This window comes from Cyprinodon tularosa, unplaced genomic scaffold (genome assembly GCF_016077235.1).
Source record: "Cyprinodon tularosa strain WSP-4 unplaced genomic scaffold, ASM1607723v1 ctg1124, whole genome shotgun sequence".
Classification (NCBI taxonomy): Eukaryota; Metazoa; Chordata; class Actinopteri; order Cyprinodontiformes; family Cyprinodontidae; genus Cyprinodon; species Cyprinodon tularosa.
Window position 1 is genome coordinate 642473 of NW_024037921.1, and position 15834 is coordinate 658306.

The 15834-nt window shown below is 42.9% G+C and overlaps 2 protein-coding genes across 2 annotated transcripts; one reads left to right on the forward strand and one right to left on the reverse strand.

The window, feature by feature from the left end:
* Positions 1-912: 912 nt before the first annotated feature.
* On the reverse strand, positions 913-11709 carry LOC119794048. The gene is made up of 8 exons (XM_038301381.1): positions 11642-11709; positions 11301-11336; positions 10926-11195; positions 10601-10846; positions 10471-10521; positions 10195-10392; positions 10050-10100; positions 913-1393 (listed from the first exon to the last, which is right to left on the reverse strand). The coding sequence occupies exons 1-7, from the start codon at positions 11670-11672 to the stop codon at positions 10051-10053; spliced, it is 882 nt and encodes a 293-aa protein (XP_038157309.1). The 5' UTR covers positions 11673-11709; the 3' UTR covers positions 913-1393; position 10050.
* On the forward strand, positions 4766-7994 carry LOC119793830 (uncharacterized protein K02A2.6-like). The gene is made up of 2 exons (XM_038301106.1): positions 4766-5084; positions 6982-7994. Exons 1-2 carry the CDS (start codon positions 4766-4768, stop codon positions 7992-7994), a joined length of 1332 nt encoding a protein of 443 aa, XP_038157034.1.
* Positions 11710-15834: the final 4125 nt, after the last annotated feature.

Consider the following 15834-nt stretch of genomic DNA (forward strand, 5'->3'; position numbering starts at 1 on the left):
AAAAAAAAAAAAAGTTTGTTGTTATTTAAGAAATTAATTAGATTATTTTCTCATGGATTTTTTATGTAGTTCTATTAATCATAAAATAAGCTGAGGCTGCTAACCCCTTGAACCCTACGGACCCACCGGTGGGTCCAGCTGCTACGTGACTTCGTAATTTTAACAAACCCCCAGTATTGATGTAAAAAACACATTTGGCACAGTTTGGTGACATTTATGGATAAATGTGCCAAAATGGCCCCTCCGCCTAAGAAATTTCTCACTAATACCATTCTAAAATAAATATGATTTATCTGATTCGAGTCCAAATTTGGTATATTTTTACACAACATTTAGATTTAAAAGTCTGTACTACTTTTTTGTGCTATAAATAATATTTTGGTAGTGTTTTGCAATGTTTATTTCAAAGAAAATTTTGGCGAGGTTCAAAACATGCAAAATATTTTGTATTTTGTCCCTAATATTTCAGGCAGGGTCAAAGCTACAATGGTGCTGACACCAGAAAACCATTCTATGACATCTTACCTTTACAGACGTACCAAAAGTTTCTTCTTAAATCTAATAGCTGTGAGGCTATAAGTTATTTACTTTTGTGTGTTTTTGTCAGGCAGAAATTTTTTTATACCCCCTTAGGGTGTAAGAGGCTAATTGAGGCAGTGGGTAGCACTGCTGCCTTGCAGCAAGAAGGTTCTGGGTTCGATTCCTGGCCCGAGGTCTTTCTGCATGGAATTTGCATGTTCTCCCTGAGCATGCGTGGTCCAAAAGTCCAAAAATATGACTGTTAGGTTCATTGGTTTCTCTAAGTTCTCCTTAGGTGTGAGTGTGTGCGTGAATGGTTGTTTGTCTCTGTGTTGCCCTGCGATGGACTGGAGACCTGTCCAGGGTGGACCCCGCCTCTCGCCCCCACTTGGGATTAAGCGTGTTTGAAAGTGGATTGATGGATAAAAATAAGCTGAAGAACAAGATCAATATTTATCAAATTACTTAATTGTCAGAGTAATCAATTACTAAAAATAATCACTATTAATTAATTGCTTATTTTAGGTTGTTTTAGAGCAGTTTCTGTCCATCTTCTGTTCAGCATAACATTCAACACAGGCCTTACAGTCTACTGTCTGCAGGTTAACAAGTTTGAGACACATCAGATAAAGAAAACAGAGATGTTTCTAAGACAAATGATTAATTCAAGACTTTTAGCTGAGATAATCATTGCATCAGGAAGAAAATATTCTTAGCGAAGAAGTGATGAACAGAAGGCATTTCTGAAGGAAACTGCAGATGTAAAGTGATGTTAGGCTCTGGAGGCAGGAGCTGCCAGCTGGTCATCATTGATGGACTGATGGATTGTCTCACTGAAGAAAAGCATCAGCAACATCTCTTCCTGGTCAGACCTCTGAAACCACAAAAATATTTCAGCTACATTAATCACAGCTACAGCAAAAACCTGTTTAATTCCACTGACTGAAGATATCTACATCAGACCAGAACATGAGCAGAGATGCTCTGTTAACGGTACAGCATACAGAAGGTGATCTGCTGGAAGGAAGGGGGTGGGGTGGGGGGTGTGATTGGATTAATCCGATGCAATAACAAAAGAGGCAGATCTGCAGGGCTTATTTTGATCACTAACAGCAGCTTGAAATAAAAGGAAGTGTCCCTAAAGCTGTGGCGGATAGCACAGTAGCGGCGGCTCAGGCAGGCAGCAGCACAGCTCCCAACACCATCAGGTTCATCGACTTCGTAGTGGAACCTCGGCACCACTAATTCGGATCGGATGTTCGGTGGGCGTAAAAAAGGGAGTTGATTAAACAACCTGGATGGTTCTCTCATCTGCTTCAGCAGGAAAGTTATCTGAAAACTATGTTTAGCTTGGTTTGAAGCAATCACTACATTCAGTCTCACTGAAGTATAGGCTGGATGTAGTCTGGTTCAGCCAGTGAGCAGAAATTTCTCCAGAGGGGGGGTTGGGCCGCATAACGTAGCTTGAGCTGCAAACCAGTGTTCCTCTCCTCTCAGACATGAAGGGCCACAGGTAAAAGAGGAAGTGCAGATTAAAGGAGAAGTTCGGTTTTTTACACTTTAAGCCCATTTTCTGTAGTGTCCAGGATGAAATCGAATGAAGGACACCAAAATTTTGACAATTGGTCCTGTCTCTGCTTTTTGGCTCATTTAGAATCACCCCCTGGCTGCTTTAGAATGGCTAGCATAGAGCATGTCCGATAATGTCCTTAAAACAACCTTAAACGTTCTTTTTTTTAAATATGCTACTCACAGTGTCGTCAGCGCTGTTCAATGACGTTCCAAAAAAAGTTTCGTAAAGAAAAAAAGGTTCCTGTAGTGTTTTATTTAGCATTTTGTAAATCCCATTGAGTTCTGTTGGAATAGTCAATATTCCGCTGCCACCGGAAACGGAAATGGGGCCTGTTTACACAGTTGTAGTCTTTTCGCTTCACTCTGTGTACTCCGACGTCGAGGTGCTAACGTCTCTGTTAAACACTTTAAAAAACTCTGAAAATGGAATACGAAAGGTGGATTCTTGATTCTCGACGTCGGAGTACACAGAGTGAAGCGAAAAGACTACAACTGTGTAAACAGGCCCCATTTCCGTTTCCGGTGGCAGCGGAATATTGACTATTCCTACAGAACGCAATGGGATTTACAAAATGCTAAATAAAACACTACAGGAACGTTTTTTCTTCACGAAACTTTTTTTGGAACGTCATTGAACAGCGCTGACGACCGGTGAGTAGCATATTCTTTAAAAAAAGAACGTTTAAGGTTGTTTTAAGGACATTATCGGACATGCTCTATGGAAGCCATTCTAAAGCAGCCAGGGGGTGATTCTGCATGAGCCAAAAAGCAGAGACAGGACCAATTGTCAAAATTTTGGTGTCGATCATTCGATTTCATCCTGGACACTACAGAAAATGGGCTTAAAGTGTAAAAAACCGAACTTCTCCTTTAAGTTGGTTGCTTAAAGGAATAGTACACCCAAAACATGATTAGCCTTCATTTTCTACTCACCCCCATGCTGAACAAAACTCTGGAGTACTTTTTTGATATCTCAAATGCATCTGGAGATCTGGGAGGCTTCTTGCTGTCTGCTGACATTCAAATAATGGAGGTCTATGGCGCCCGAGACAGAAAGGTCCACAAAAGTCCACAAAAACGTGTCAATATTCCTCCATACTGCTCGTCCAATGTATTCCAAGTGTCCTGAGTGGGTAGCATCCAGAATTTACTCGAAACGAAGTCATTTAGAACGTTTTAGAGCCTAAACAGTAGTGTATAGGATTTCCTAATAGCGCCCCCATGCGCGCTCACGATTCTACGGAAGCCGGCAGACCAAACCGGAAGGAAGTGCGCATTCAGCGTCTGCTCTGCCGATAATGCAAGCGTAGAAGAAGAAATGTGCTGTTTACCTGTGCAAAGAAAGAAACAACGAAAGAAAAATGTCTGAGGACTTCAGTGTTGAGGAAGAGCATGAGTTCTTTGCCGAGCTGAATGCGCTGGTTTGGTCTGCCGGCTTCCATAGCGTCGTGAGCGCGCATGGGGGCTGTGGTGTTCCAGACACCGAAATTAATGAACCACCGGGTTTGATGTGTTAAGACACTTTTGGTTTAAGTATGCTCCTGTGTGTGTTGGAGGCTGTCTGTTATTGTGAATCTAAAGTTAAGGCAGATATAACAGTTCGCCAGTGGGGGGCGCTCTGACAGTGCACTACAGAGTGGTGAGCTGTGCTTTTAGGAGAAGAAGAAAGTTCCCTGTTGATAATAAATGTTGCTATGTGCTAACTTCCAGTTATCTACTTGAATATTTACTTTCATTTTGACCCGGTGTTTCATACACAACAGAATTTTGGCGACGAGGATGGGATGTTTCAAGTTGGAAGGCACCGAGTCCGCAGACGGCGCGGCTCCATAGAGGCAACACGGGACAGAAAGCTGAGCGTTTTGGGTGAAAAAGGAACCGCAGAACCGGAGCTAAAAGGATGGCGTTTGGAAAGCCAGAAGATTTTCACTTCGAGGAAAGTGAGGAAAGTTTCGACAACTACCGCGAGCGTCTCGAGCAGTATTTTGCTGCAAATGACCTGGACACTAAAGAGGAGAAAACTAAGTCGGTGTTTCTCACGGTGGTGGGGAAAAGATCCCATAGCTTGCTGATGGATCTGTGTGCGCCTGATAAACCGTCAGAGAAAAGCTACGAAGAGTTGGTAGAATTGCTGCAGAAGCACTACGTACCAAAGACTAACTTTATTGCAGAAAGGTGCAAGTTTCACGGAAGAAACCAAAAGGATAACGAAACCATCAGTGAGTACGTTGCTAGTTTACGAAAGCTAGCAGCTACATGTAAATTTGGGACTTTCTTAGATGAAGCGCTGCGTGATAGATTCGTCTGTGTGGCGTAAAGAGTAGTGAATTAAGAGATCGACTGCTCAGTACCGCGCACACTAAAGACTTGACTCTGCCGCTGGCTGTAGAAATGGCACTCTCTTTTGAGGTAACTAAGGACAGCGCACAGCAATTTTCACAGAAAGCTTTCAAGGCTCATGTAGTGGAAAAGAAAGCTAAAGCAAAATACCACGAAGCTGAGAAAAATGCAGCTGCTGGGAAACCCTGTTATCGTTGCGGTGGAAAAAATCACAACCCGAATGACTGCAGGTTTAAAGACAGCGAGTGCCATGAGTGTAAAAAAAAAAGGACACATAGCCAGAGCCTGTCGCACACGCAAAGAAGGAGGCCGTTCGAGCACGACCAGGGGAACCATGCATCTGGATATGGAGAAGAGGGGATCCAGCACTCTCAAGCAGCAACCCTGTCAGGATGCCAGTGCTCTCCAGCAGCAGGATGTCGGCAGCTGGCTCGGTCCACAGCATGGTGTGCCTCAGCATGCAGAGCCAGGCAATAGGCACGAGTTTAAGGGGGATCCAGGCGACACCCAATTTCTGTCACAGCAAGTCAGAGAAGATGGAGCAGCCAGTGAGGAGGTGGTTCAGTGCGGGATGGAAGCTGCCCTGAATTTTGACACTGTTCCAGATCTGACATTAGACAGTCCTAATTTTGGTCTGTTTGAAATGAACACAGGTAATGGTGATGTTGTAAAACCTTATTATGTGTATGTCAGTGTAAATGGTTCCAGAGTGAAGATGGAATTAGACACTGGTGCTGCCGTGTCAGTAATATCTGAAAATTTGTATAAGCGCAGATTTAAATCAGTCAAACTTAGTCCAGCAAATTGCGTACTTAAGACGTACAGCCAAGAGTCATTACAGCTGATGGGTAAATTTGTGGCCAAAGTAAAGTGTCAAGAAACCACAAAAAAACTGGAACTACTTGTAGTAAAAGGAAGAGGTCCTGCTTTGATGGGTAGAGACTGGATTAGCCAGTTGAAGCTAGACTGGTCACAGGTTAATAGAGTGGCTCCAGAAACAGTGGAAGATGTTTGTGCTCAGTATGCATCGGTGTTCAACCCTGAGCTAGGCAAATTGAAGGGTATTAAAGCTAAGCTACACGTTGCTCCAGAAGCGGTGCCCAAGTTCCATAAACCCAGAAATGTTCCTTACGCATTAAAAGAAGCTGTGGAAAGGGAACTGACTAAATTGGAGGCAGAAGGAGTTATTTCACCCATTAATTACAGTGAGTGGGCTGCCCCAATAGTGTGTATACCTAAGAAGGATGACAGTGTGAGATTATGTGGAGACTACAAGGTCACCATAAATCCATGGTTAAACGTGGACCAGTATCCACTCCCAAAAACACAAGATCTGTTTGCAAAATTAGCAGGAGGTCAGAAATTTACCAAACTAGACTTATCCCAGGCTTACCAGCAAGTCCAGTTAGAGGAAAGCTCTAGGTGTTACCTGACCATCGGTTACCTTATGGTGTTGCAAGTGCTCCTGCAATTTTCCAGAAAATAATGGATCAAGTACTTCAGGGTATGGATGGAGTAATCTGCTATCTGGATGATATTTTGATAACTGGTAAAGATGCAGAAACCCACCTGACTAACTTAAAAGAAGTCCTTAAGAGACTCGAAAGCTACAATCTCAGGGTAAAGCGAGAAAAATGTGAGTTCCTGCAAGACAGTGTTTCATATTTAGGACATGTCATTGATTCCACCGGCATTCATCCTATGAAAGAAAAGACAACTGCCATTCAGAGGGCCCCAGTTCCCAGTAATGTAACTGAGCTTAGGTCATTCTTGGCTCTGTTAAACTACTACGGGAATTTATACCAAACTTATCGACTCTGATCCAGCCAATGACGGCATTGCTGCACAAAGATGCAGAGTGGATTTGGTCAGAAAGTTGTCAAAATGCCTTTGAGAATGCAAAGAAGGCTCTTCAATCTGACAAAATCTTGGTACATTTTGATGCCGAGTTACCAATTATCTTAGCATGCGATGCGTCTCCTTATGGAGTTGGTGCTGTAATCAGTCACCAAATGAAAGATGGAAGCGAAAGACCGATTGCATTTGCATCAAGAACTTTAACTAAGACCGAACAAAATTACTCTCAGATTGAAAAAGAAGCACTTGGTTTAGTGTTTGGCGTTATGAAGTTTCATGACTACCTTTATGGAAGGAAATTCATTTTGATGACGGACCACAAACCATTGTTAAAAATCTTGGGACCAAAAACAGGTGTACCTACTCTAGCTGCTGCTAGATTGCAAAGGTGGGCTCTGATTCTAGCTGCATACAAGTATGAGATTCAGTACAAAAGATCTGAGCAACACAGTAATGCAAATGCTTTATCCAGGCTACCGATGAAACCAAGAGTGGATGTGGCGTCAAACCCTATTTACAGAGTATCTTACCTTGATGAGTTACCTATCACGGCAAGGGAGATAGCAAAAGAAACAGAAAAAGATTCCGTACTAAAGGTGGTAAAACAGTTGGTGTTAACTGGCTGGCCTAAACATGTACAGGATGAGTGGCTGAAGCCATATTTTCAGAGACGTTTTGAGCTTACTGTTGAAGACGATTGTCGGCTGTGGGGGTTACGAGTGGTTGTTCCTAAGAAATTAAGGGACCAGTTGATTTCTGAACTGCATGAACACCACTGGGGAATAGTGAAGATGAAACCCCTTGCCAGAAGTTTATTCTGGTGGCCAGCAGTAGATGAGTGCATTGAACAGGAAGTCAGTGAGTGTACTATTTGTCAAAAGCAGCGTAGTATGCCTTGTACTGCGCCAGTGCATAAATGGAAATGGGCTGCCAGCCCCTGGGAGAGAATCCATCTTGACTTTGCAGAGGACCACAAGCAGATGTTTCTGGTAGTTATGGATGCTTATGCTAGATGGCCAGAGATTATTCCTATGCATACTACTACTTCTCTTAAAACAATTGAAGCATTGAGAAATTTGTTTGCTGCTTACGGGTTTCCGAAAGAAGTTGTTACAGATAACGGTCCTCAGTTTGTTTCGCAAGAGTTTGAGTACTTTCTAAAGAAAAATGGAGTGCAGCACATTAAGTCACCTGCGTACCACCCTGCCAGCAACGGATTAGCAGAGCGCTTAGTTCAAAACCTTAAGAAATCGCTAGCAAAGAATCGAGCCATAGGTGGTATGTCGCTTGAGCACTGTGTTGCAAATTTTCTTTTAGGGTACCGAAACACGCCCCATACCACTACAGGAAAAACTCCTGCAGAGTTATTTCTAAAAAGACAGGTTCGAACGAGATTGTCACTGATCAGACCCCAGTTTTCTCAGAGAATGCAAAACAAAACAGAACCACCTCTTCCACGTGTTAGAGTTTTCACAGTAGGTCAACCTGTATTGGTTAAGAATTACAGGGGAGGGGAGAAGTGGTTGAATGGAGTTATAAGAGAAATCCTGGGTCCTGTAACCTACAGTGTGGAAGTGAATGGGAAGTGTGTTAAAAAACATGTAAATCAGATGCTGGGAGTAAATGGAAATCCAGCTCAGTGGACACAAACAGACTCTTGTACTGGAAATTTTTGGAATGATGATGTCATATACAGCTTTTTGTGAACTGGCGCTATAGTTTATTTCTATAGTGCCAGTTCACAACACATGTCATCTCAATGCACTTTACAGTTCACCAGATCATCCAGTCTATGTAAGGAAAACCTGTTGATTGCATTGACTCATTGACTCTTCAGCAATCCCTCACACTAAGCATGCTTGTAGCGACAGTGGAGAGGAAAAACTCCCTTTGAACAGGAAGAAACCTCCAGCAGAACCAGGCTCAGTGTGAGTGGCCATCTGCTGAGGCCCACTGGGGTTCAAGGAGACAGAAGCAGACATAGAAAAAGCAACTGTAAAAGGCGGCCCCATCCAGAGAAGCAAACTGCCAGGCCGACGAGCTCTGAGCCAGCTTCCATGTCAGAGGATGGAGAAAGCACATCCAGTTAGTCACAGTCAGAGAAACAGGACCACACTGGAAAACAGGCCGAGCTCCAACATCTAGAAAGAAAGGTGGTGATGGAAGCAGCACAGCTGATATTTCTCTCCAGGATGGAGTCACAGCCAAACAGGAACAGACCAGATGAAGCTACTATGAGAAAAAGCAGAGAGAGCAGAACGTTAGAGATTGAACTAACAGATTCTGCAGAGTGGGAGAATAGAGATAGAATGAAGCAGAATGATGAAAAAGGGGTCCCTATGTCCTCCAGCAGTCTAAGCCTATAGCAGCAGAACTATAGAGATAGCTCAGGATAACCTGAGCCACTCTAACTAGAAGCTTTATCAAAAAGGAAAGTTTTAAGCCTAGCCTTAAAAGTAGACAGGGTGTCTGCCTCACGGACTAAAACTGGTAGTTGGTTCCACAGGAGAGAAGCCTGAGAACTAAAAGATCTGCCTCCCATTCTCCTTTTAGAAATTCTAGGAACCACTAGTAAACCTGCAGATTGAGAGCGAAGTGCTCTGTTAGGAACATAAGGAACAATCAGATCTCTGATATCAGATGGAGCTTCAATCAAACAATCTTTATTGTCAGCCACATTTTGAATTTTAATCGAGATTTCAGTTTCAGTTCAAACAAACTCAGTGTCTGCGCATGTCTGCGACTCCCAAGAACCTCGGAAATTCATTTCACATTCCATGTGTCCCGGGTTAAGCCTGTCAAGACATCAAGGTGTGTTAGCGTGCCTTGAACTGTGCCCTATGCTCACTGGACATCACATCCCCTGGCCTGGACCCTGTACCTACTCATGGATCACACACTCTGGTTTGCCCTTTTGTTATTCATGGTTGAACCTTTTACAGTGTGTAAAGGTAGAAAAGAAGAAATTTTTAAATTTCATAGGCGACAACAAATTAAAGGTGAGTTTTATTTCCTGTCTTTAGTCTGTTTTCATCTCAGTGTCAGAGAGAGATGATGTTGTTTATATTCAGCTAAAATATGTGAACAGGAAACCCGATGGTGTCTGATAGTCAGTTAGCAGAAAAACCACAAACAGTGCAGCCCATCCAGCACAGAGGGTTAGAACGTTTACTGTTATTCACCAAGATACACACCAACTACAGACCTATAGAAGTTAGATTTGTCCATCTGGATCGGTTCATTATTCAGTAATGGTAGAAATCTATATTCTACAGAAGAGCTGAAGGATCAACCTCACACTTTGACCAACCAGGATGTTGATGACAGGTTACATCTGCCTAAAATGACCCATTATTGGCATTATTGACCCTAAAATGTTTCAATAGAGGACATCTCTTTCTGACATAATCTGAGCGCTCTGACTAACAGTCTCCTCCCTAAAATCCTTTCATTGTTTAAACACCAACAGATGATTTCCTGTTTATTCCTTCATATTGCTGATATCAGTGAGGTTTGGAAAAATTTTTGACTTCCTAAAAGGTTTATAATATAAAACCTTCTCTGTCTTTATCAAAATGTCTGTAAAACATAATGAAGTTCAATAAAGGTTACAGCAGGAAAAACTGATTTATCTATGGTTCTATAAGTTATATTTTAACATCTATCCAACAGCAGTTCTGAAAAGTTCTGGTTCCTGTCATCCATGTAAGTCATTATAGATGGAAAATAACACAAAATGAGAACAAAAATCACAATCTTACCTTAATTGGAAACACCGATGTTACCGTAAACATTTCCCCCTCCAACTTCTTCTTAAAAGAAAAAAAATGATTGTAATTATTTTTATAGTTCTTACTATTGGTTGATATCAACCTTTGATACGTAACAGAACAAGCTTCGTCTAACCTTCAGATTTCCTCTCAACACATCGTCTCCTCAGTAGAACCAGCAGCACAACCATAAGAATTATCTTTGAAAGTAACGGGAGAATGTAGTAAAGGAAGTAGCAGAGAAATACAGAAGATGTTGTAGATGGAAGAGAAGTTGCAGGACAAGATGTGGTTGAAGGACCAGGAAGGGTTGTAAAAGTGTTTGATGGCTTATCTGAAATAGGATAATTATTAGATTACCAGTCATTTCTTTTAAAAACCCAGAATTAAACATTGTTTTCATGGTTCTGACCTTCAACAGAGATCCAGCTGGATGGTGGAGGACCAGGAGTTGATGGTTTCTCTGAAGTAAAGATATTTATCAAATAATTATTAATAATATTTTTAAAACTAATATGAAACATTGTTTTCATGGATCTGACCTTCAACAGAGATCCAGCTGGATGGAGACTCTCCATGACCCCTGATGTTACACCTGTAGAGGCCTTCATCAGAGCTGGTCACATTGTGGAGGGTCATGTGACCTTTGGGCTCAGTCCTGATGAGGGAGCCATCTTTATAGAAATCAGCTGGGAGGTTGGAGGGAGTGGTCTTTGTTAGACAGCTCAGAGTGACGTCATCTCCCTCCATCACAGGGAGGACAGGACTCTGCAGGATCACTGATCCACCTCAACACAGAGACAAACTACAGCATTTCATCCATTTCCACACAGCTTCATCAACACTAACTCCACAGTCTGATCTTACCAGTGACAGTGAGCGGGATGCTGCTGCTGGCTGCTCCCTCTCTGGACGACCCACACCAGTAAACTCCACTGTCTGATGGTATCAGCCAGCTGATGTTACAGGTAGAACCAGCTTTTTCTCCCCATCCATCTCCACACTGAGTCCTGGTTTCTCTGGTTGTGTTCCTCCATACAGTCCATCCAGCAGAGCTGCTGTTCTCCTCACAGCTCAGAGACACTTCTTTACCTTTAAAGAACTGAGATCTGCTGGGTCTCACAGTCAGAAAAGCTGCTGAAATGACAAAATGATTATTCATACGTACAGAAACCCTGAACATTTTCTTAACCATAGGTGTTAACTCTGAATATTAAGGTGTTAAACAGGAAGTGAACCAACCTTGGTTTGTTGTGCAGCTCAGCACTGAGGTCAGAGCTAAAAAGAGAAAAATAATAATAATTTGGTTTAACAAAAAACTTCATCATTTCTAGATAAAACCAGTTTTACACCTCAGATAGTTTCCATTCAGACCATTACTGTAAATGTTGTTCCAACAGGTCGAAAATAGCTCTACATCACAAAGTTCTATTAATATTTTCCATGTTTCATCTGTTCTCCTCAGATTCCAGCAGAACTTCTCCTCAGTGTGTTTTAACCCAGTTCCAGGCTGTTTCCCAGCCTCTCATCCATCATCAGTTATCTACAGAAACCCAGGAAATTTTCAGAAAGAATCTACTTACTGAGCAGAAATCTGACAGATGTTTCCTTCATTGTGTCTCTCAGAGCTCTGATAGAAATGTTCTGAGGCTGAGAGTAAAACCCTCTTCCTCTGTGCTTTACGGGTTGCAGGAACAGAAAGTGAGCAATGTTGCAAAGACAAGTATCTCCACCAACCGGGCACTGGCTGTGGGTTAGCACCATCACATCACTTCCTGTTCAGCTCTAGGTTATTATTTTCTGAACACGTTTGAAACACCTACTTCTGTTGTCAATCTTCTCATGTAGGAACCCTTCATCAAACAGTTCTCATTAAAACAAAACACCAGGACTTTGATTTTGTTCTTAATCCAAAGATCTTCCTCCGTTCGAAGCTATTGATGGAGAAGATGGCAGCTTTAAGCTGTAGGGGTGTTCTGCTCTGCAGACCTAACTCCTAGTGCAGGTTGGCCTCCTCTAACAACAGGGTGTCATTAATGCCGTTGTTATTCTGGGTTACTGAGAAATGTTGGGTCACATGCAGAATGGGGTGATTGTTCTGAAATAAACTGAGGATCAGGCTAAATGCTGGACTTGATGTTGTTGAAAGCTGAAATCTGAGGCCTCCTCATCTGTTTATAGATGATTGCTACTTTTTAATAAAAACGTCTTTCTTCAGCTTTCTCTCCATCTATCTTCTCAACACATTCTCATTATCAGTTCGTACGAAATCGTACGAAGTTATGCACAGTATTTCGTACGTTTTTGACGTTTTTCCCCGAAAAATACAGATCAGTGCGCATGCGCAGGCAGACAGACGAAAAAAGCAGATCCGCGGACAGACGTAAAACTGGGAAAAACAGTGCAATAATTACTTCTTGATGTCTCGAACTACGTTGCTTGCTGTTTTGTATCTTAGGGTTAGGTGTAGGGTCAGGGTTAGGGTTAATTGTATGTTAAATTCTATGTTATTGAATGGTGCGTAAGATGCGCATGCGCAAGGATATCGCAAGACGTAAAAATATAACGAAATACGACGAAACAAACGTCTAAAACATACGAAAGTGTCATGATTGGTTCTGAATCAAACCCACATGCAGAACACTACCAGGAGACGGATGAAAAGTTTAACAGAGTTTATTAAATGTTTGCACAAAATAAGACTGTGTTCAGGAAACAGGTCCGGGCTGGATTCTCAGGCGTCTGCAGAGATGACAGTTTGGTTAACCAGGTGGATTGGAAGCGTTGTTTAGTTTTCAGATTGTTGCAGACTATACCTTGGAGAGTTTCAGGCTTTCTTCTAAGAGGGGGGGAACCGGTTGGGTTCAGAGACTGTTGGTTTGACAGAGTGCTCAGCAGGTGCAGCGTCTAACTTCTGACTGTTGGATCAGACCTTGGATTGAGGGGTTAGCTCTCCTTCCGAGAGCAGCAGGTGGATTCCAAAGTGAGATCTTCAGGTTTGGCTCTCTAGGGCAGGCAGGCAGATTCAGGTTAAGCTCTCCCAAAGCTTCACATGAGAGACAGGTTTTCCTAGGAGCGACAAGACAAAGGCTGATAAGAATTCAGTTTTCTCTAGGGGACCAAATTTAAAGACAAGGAGGCTCAGGTTCGCTAACCAAACTTAGCTAACACTGCGGCGTCGAAGAAAGGTCTGGCATCTGCTTAAGTAGAGGGGTCCTCTAATGGGCTGACGAGCTCCAGGTGTGCTGGTGAGCTCCAGCCCAGAGAACCCACGGCGCACTCTGCTGGGGAAAGGTGGAAAAACTCCAGATCCCAACAGAAATTACTGTGCATAACTTTTCGTACGATTTCGTACGAACTGATAATGAGAATATGTCATGATTGGCTCTCTAGGGGGACCCAATTATGCAGAACACCACTGAGGCGGAAACAGGAGTAAAGGTTTTAACAGAGTTTATTTAGACAAGCACTGAGATTATGACAGGTTCGGGTTCAGGCCTGGGAAACTGGTTCACTGGAGTCTTGAGGGTTCTTGAGGTTAGCTTTGGGAGAGTCACTGTTGGATCTGGAGAGGAGTTGCTCAGCAGAGTCCGCTTGCTGCTTCAGAGTCTCACGTCTAGAAATGAACAGACCTTGGCTTTGGGTTTTCCAGCTCTTAGTCCTGAGCTGCATGGAAGTTCTCTATGGTTCTTCAGGTTTGGCTCTGAGGGTCGGCTCGGCAGGTTAGCTCTTCCAGAGCTTCACAGAGGAGACACAGGTTTCCAACTGGTTCAACACTGCGACATTGAGGCAAGGTCTGAAGACAGCTTATATAGTGGATCCTCTGATGATGGTAATGAGCAGCAGCTGTGCAGGAGGCTCTGCTCAGGAGGATCCACGGCGGACTCTGCTGGAGAAAGATGGTACTACTCCAGCTCCCAACAGAATACACTGATCTTCTCTTGTCCAAAATAACCTGCTGGTCTTCAGAGTGTCAACTATGACTATGCTGGATGCTGCAGAGGTGAGTCTATCTGATTGTTATTAAACCCTCTGCAGTTTGCTCGAGGCTGCGTGGGAGTTTGGCCAACTCACCCATATGTGTTTGGTGGACCTGGAGAGGTTACGTGTTACGTGTTAATGCTAATGTTTTCCTAAGCAGCTTATCTAATTAAGAGATCATCTGTCGGTATAAGAAGTAATGATCTTAATTAAGTACATATCAAAGATTGAAGAATGTAATGACAGTATATTTCGATATCCAGAGGTGTCTAGTGACAAAGTACAAAAACTTTGTTACTGTACTTAAGTACGCTTTTTAGGTATCTATACTTTACTTATTTTTCTTCCAACTTCTGACTTCTACTAATTACATTTACACAAGTATCTGTACTTTTTATTCCTTACATTTTTAAAACAAATGTTACTCGCTACTTTTGGCTATGGTTTAATGTTTATATTTATTTCCCGTCATGTGCTCCATCCAATGCAGATCATTGGCTCCATCCACATCTAGTGAAAACTAGTGTAATTGGATGAGTCATAGAATGCAAACACTCATTGGTTAGCTAAAGGAAATCATCAGAAGCAAGCAGGTGTTCTTCAAACTGCTAACGTGAATTGTCTATGCCATGCTACAATGTGGGATTCAGAAAAAGATGCTGAAATGTCTGAAAGGTCGGACACAGGCGAGAGCGTATCAGGAGATGGAGACCAACAAGACCTCCCTCATCCTTGGCCCTATCTCAGAGAATTTAAAGCATCTCTACCTTCTATAGTCCATGCCATCATCTGGAACCACATCATTATTGGGGCAGATTTGTTATCTAATACAGATTATGTGGTGTAGGATTGCATAAGCCACTGTGATGCAATGGACACTGTCTGGACTGACCATTAGTCTGCACAGGAATTGGAATCTCTATTGTCATCTCCAACCTGGCTGATGTCCCAGGTTATATAAGAGTGCTGATTAAGCTTAAACTCAGCGTAAAGGGTTTAGTTAGGAATGACAGTTGAACCCAATGTTCCTGTTATGTTTCAGATGTTATAGGTAGATAAGGTTTCAAGAAGGATGTTTTAGTTTTGGACATTGAGAATCAATGTCCATGTTTCATCTTCACATAATGATTGGAGAAGAGGATGCAGTCTTGCTAATAAATTAGCTGTGAAACCTCTCTTCTCTGCTCTGCAACCCCCATCAGCCAGCTGACTCCGCAGGACCCCTCCCAAATAGGTGTGTCTTGGCCCCCCATGGAGCTGGGAACAGTAAAAAACCACAGCACAGAGGATTTCACTCTCTTTCCGTAAAGCTGCCCAGGGGTTCACATCGGAAGAGGCAACAACCATGGAGACCCCAGCTCAAGGCCCAGATCTCAAGAATGAACAGGGCTACGTCGTGATGATTGACATTCCATAACCAAACTGTGGTGAAAAAGGCTGTTTGCAATACATATCTCTGAGTTTTAGAACTGACAGAGCTGGACTGGAGGTGAAAGCCACCTACAGCAGCCTTTTCCTAGGTGTGAGCCGAATGGGACAAAGGACCCCCCCAACCCCCCACCCCCTTACTGTGAGCCTGCCCCTGCTGCCCGGCTTTTTCTTACCTTTTCCTCCTCAGAGACTCCAGCCCAGAGCTCTCAAGCTATAACCCCATCTCAGTCAAACTCAATCTCTGTGGACTCATCCAACCTCCTTCCTATCCGCTCCTCTCTCCAAGGAAATGTAGGAAATCAGCGTCTTCGCTTAATACTCAGCCCCCATCTGCAAAATATCTAACTGATCTATCTTCCCGTGC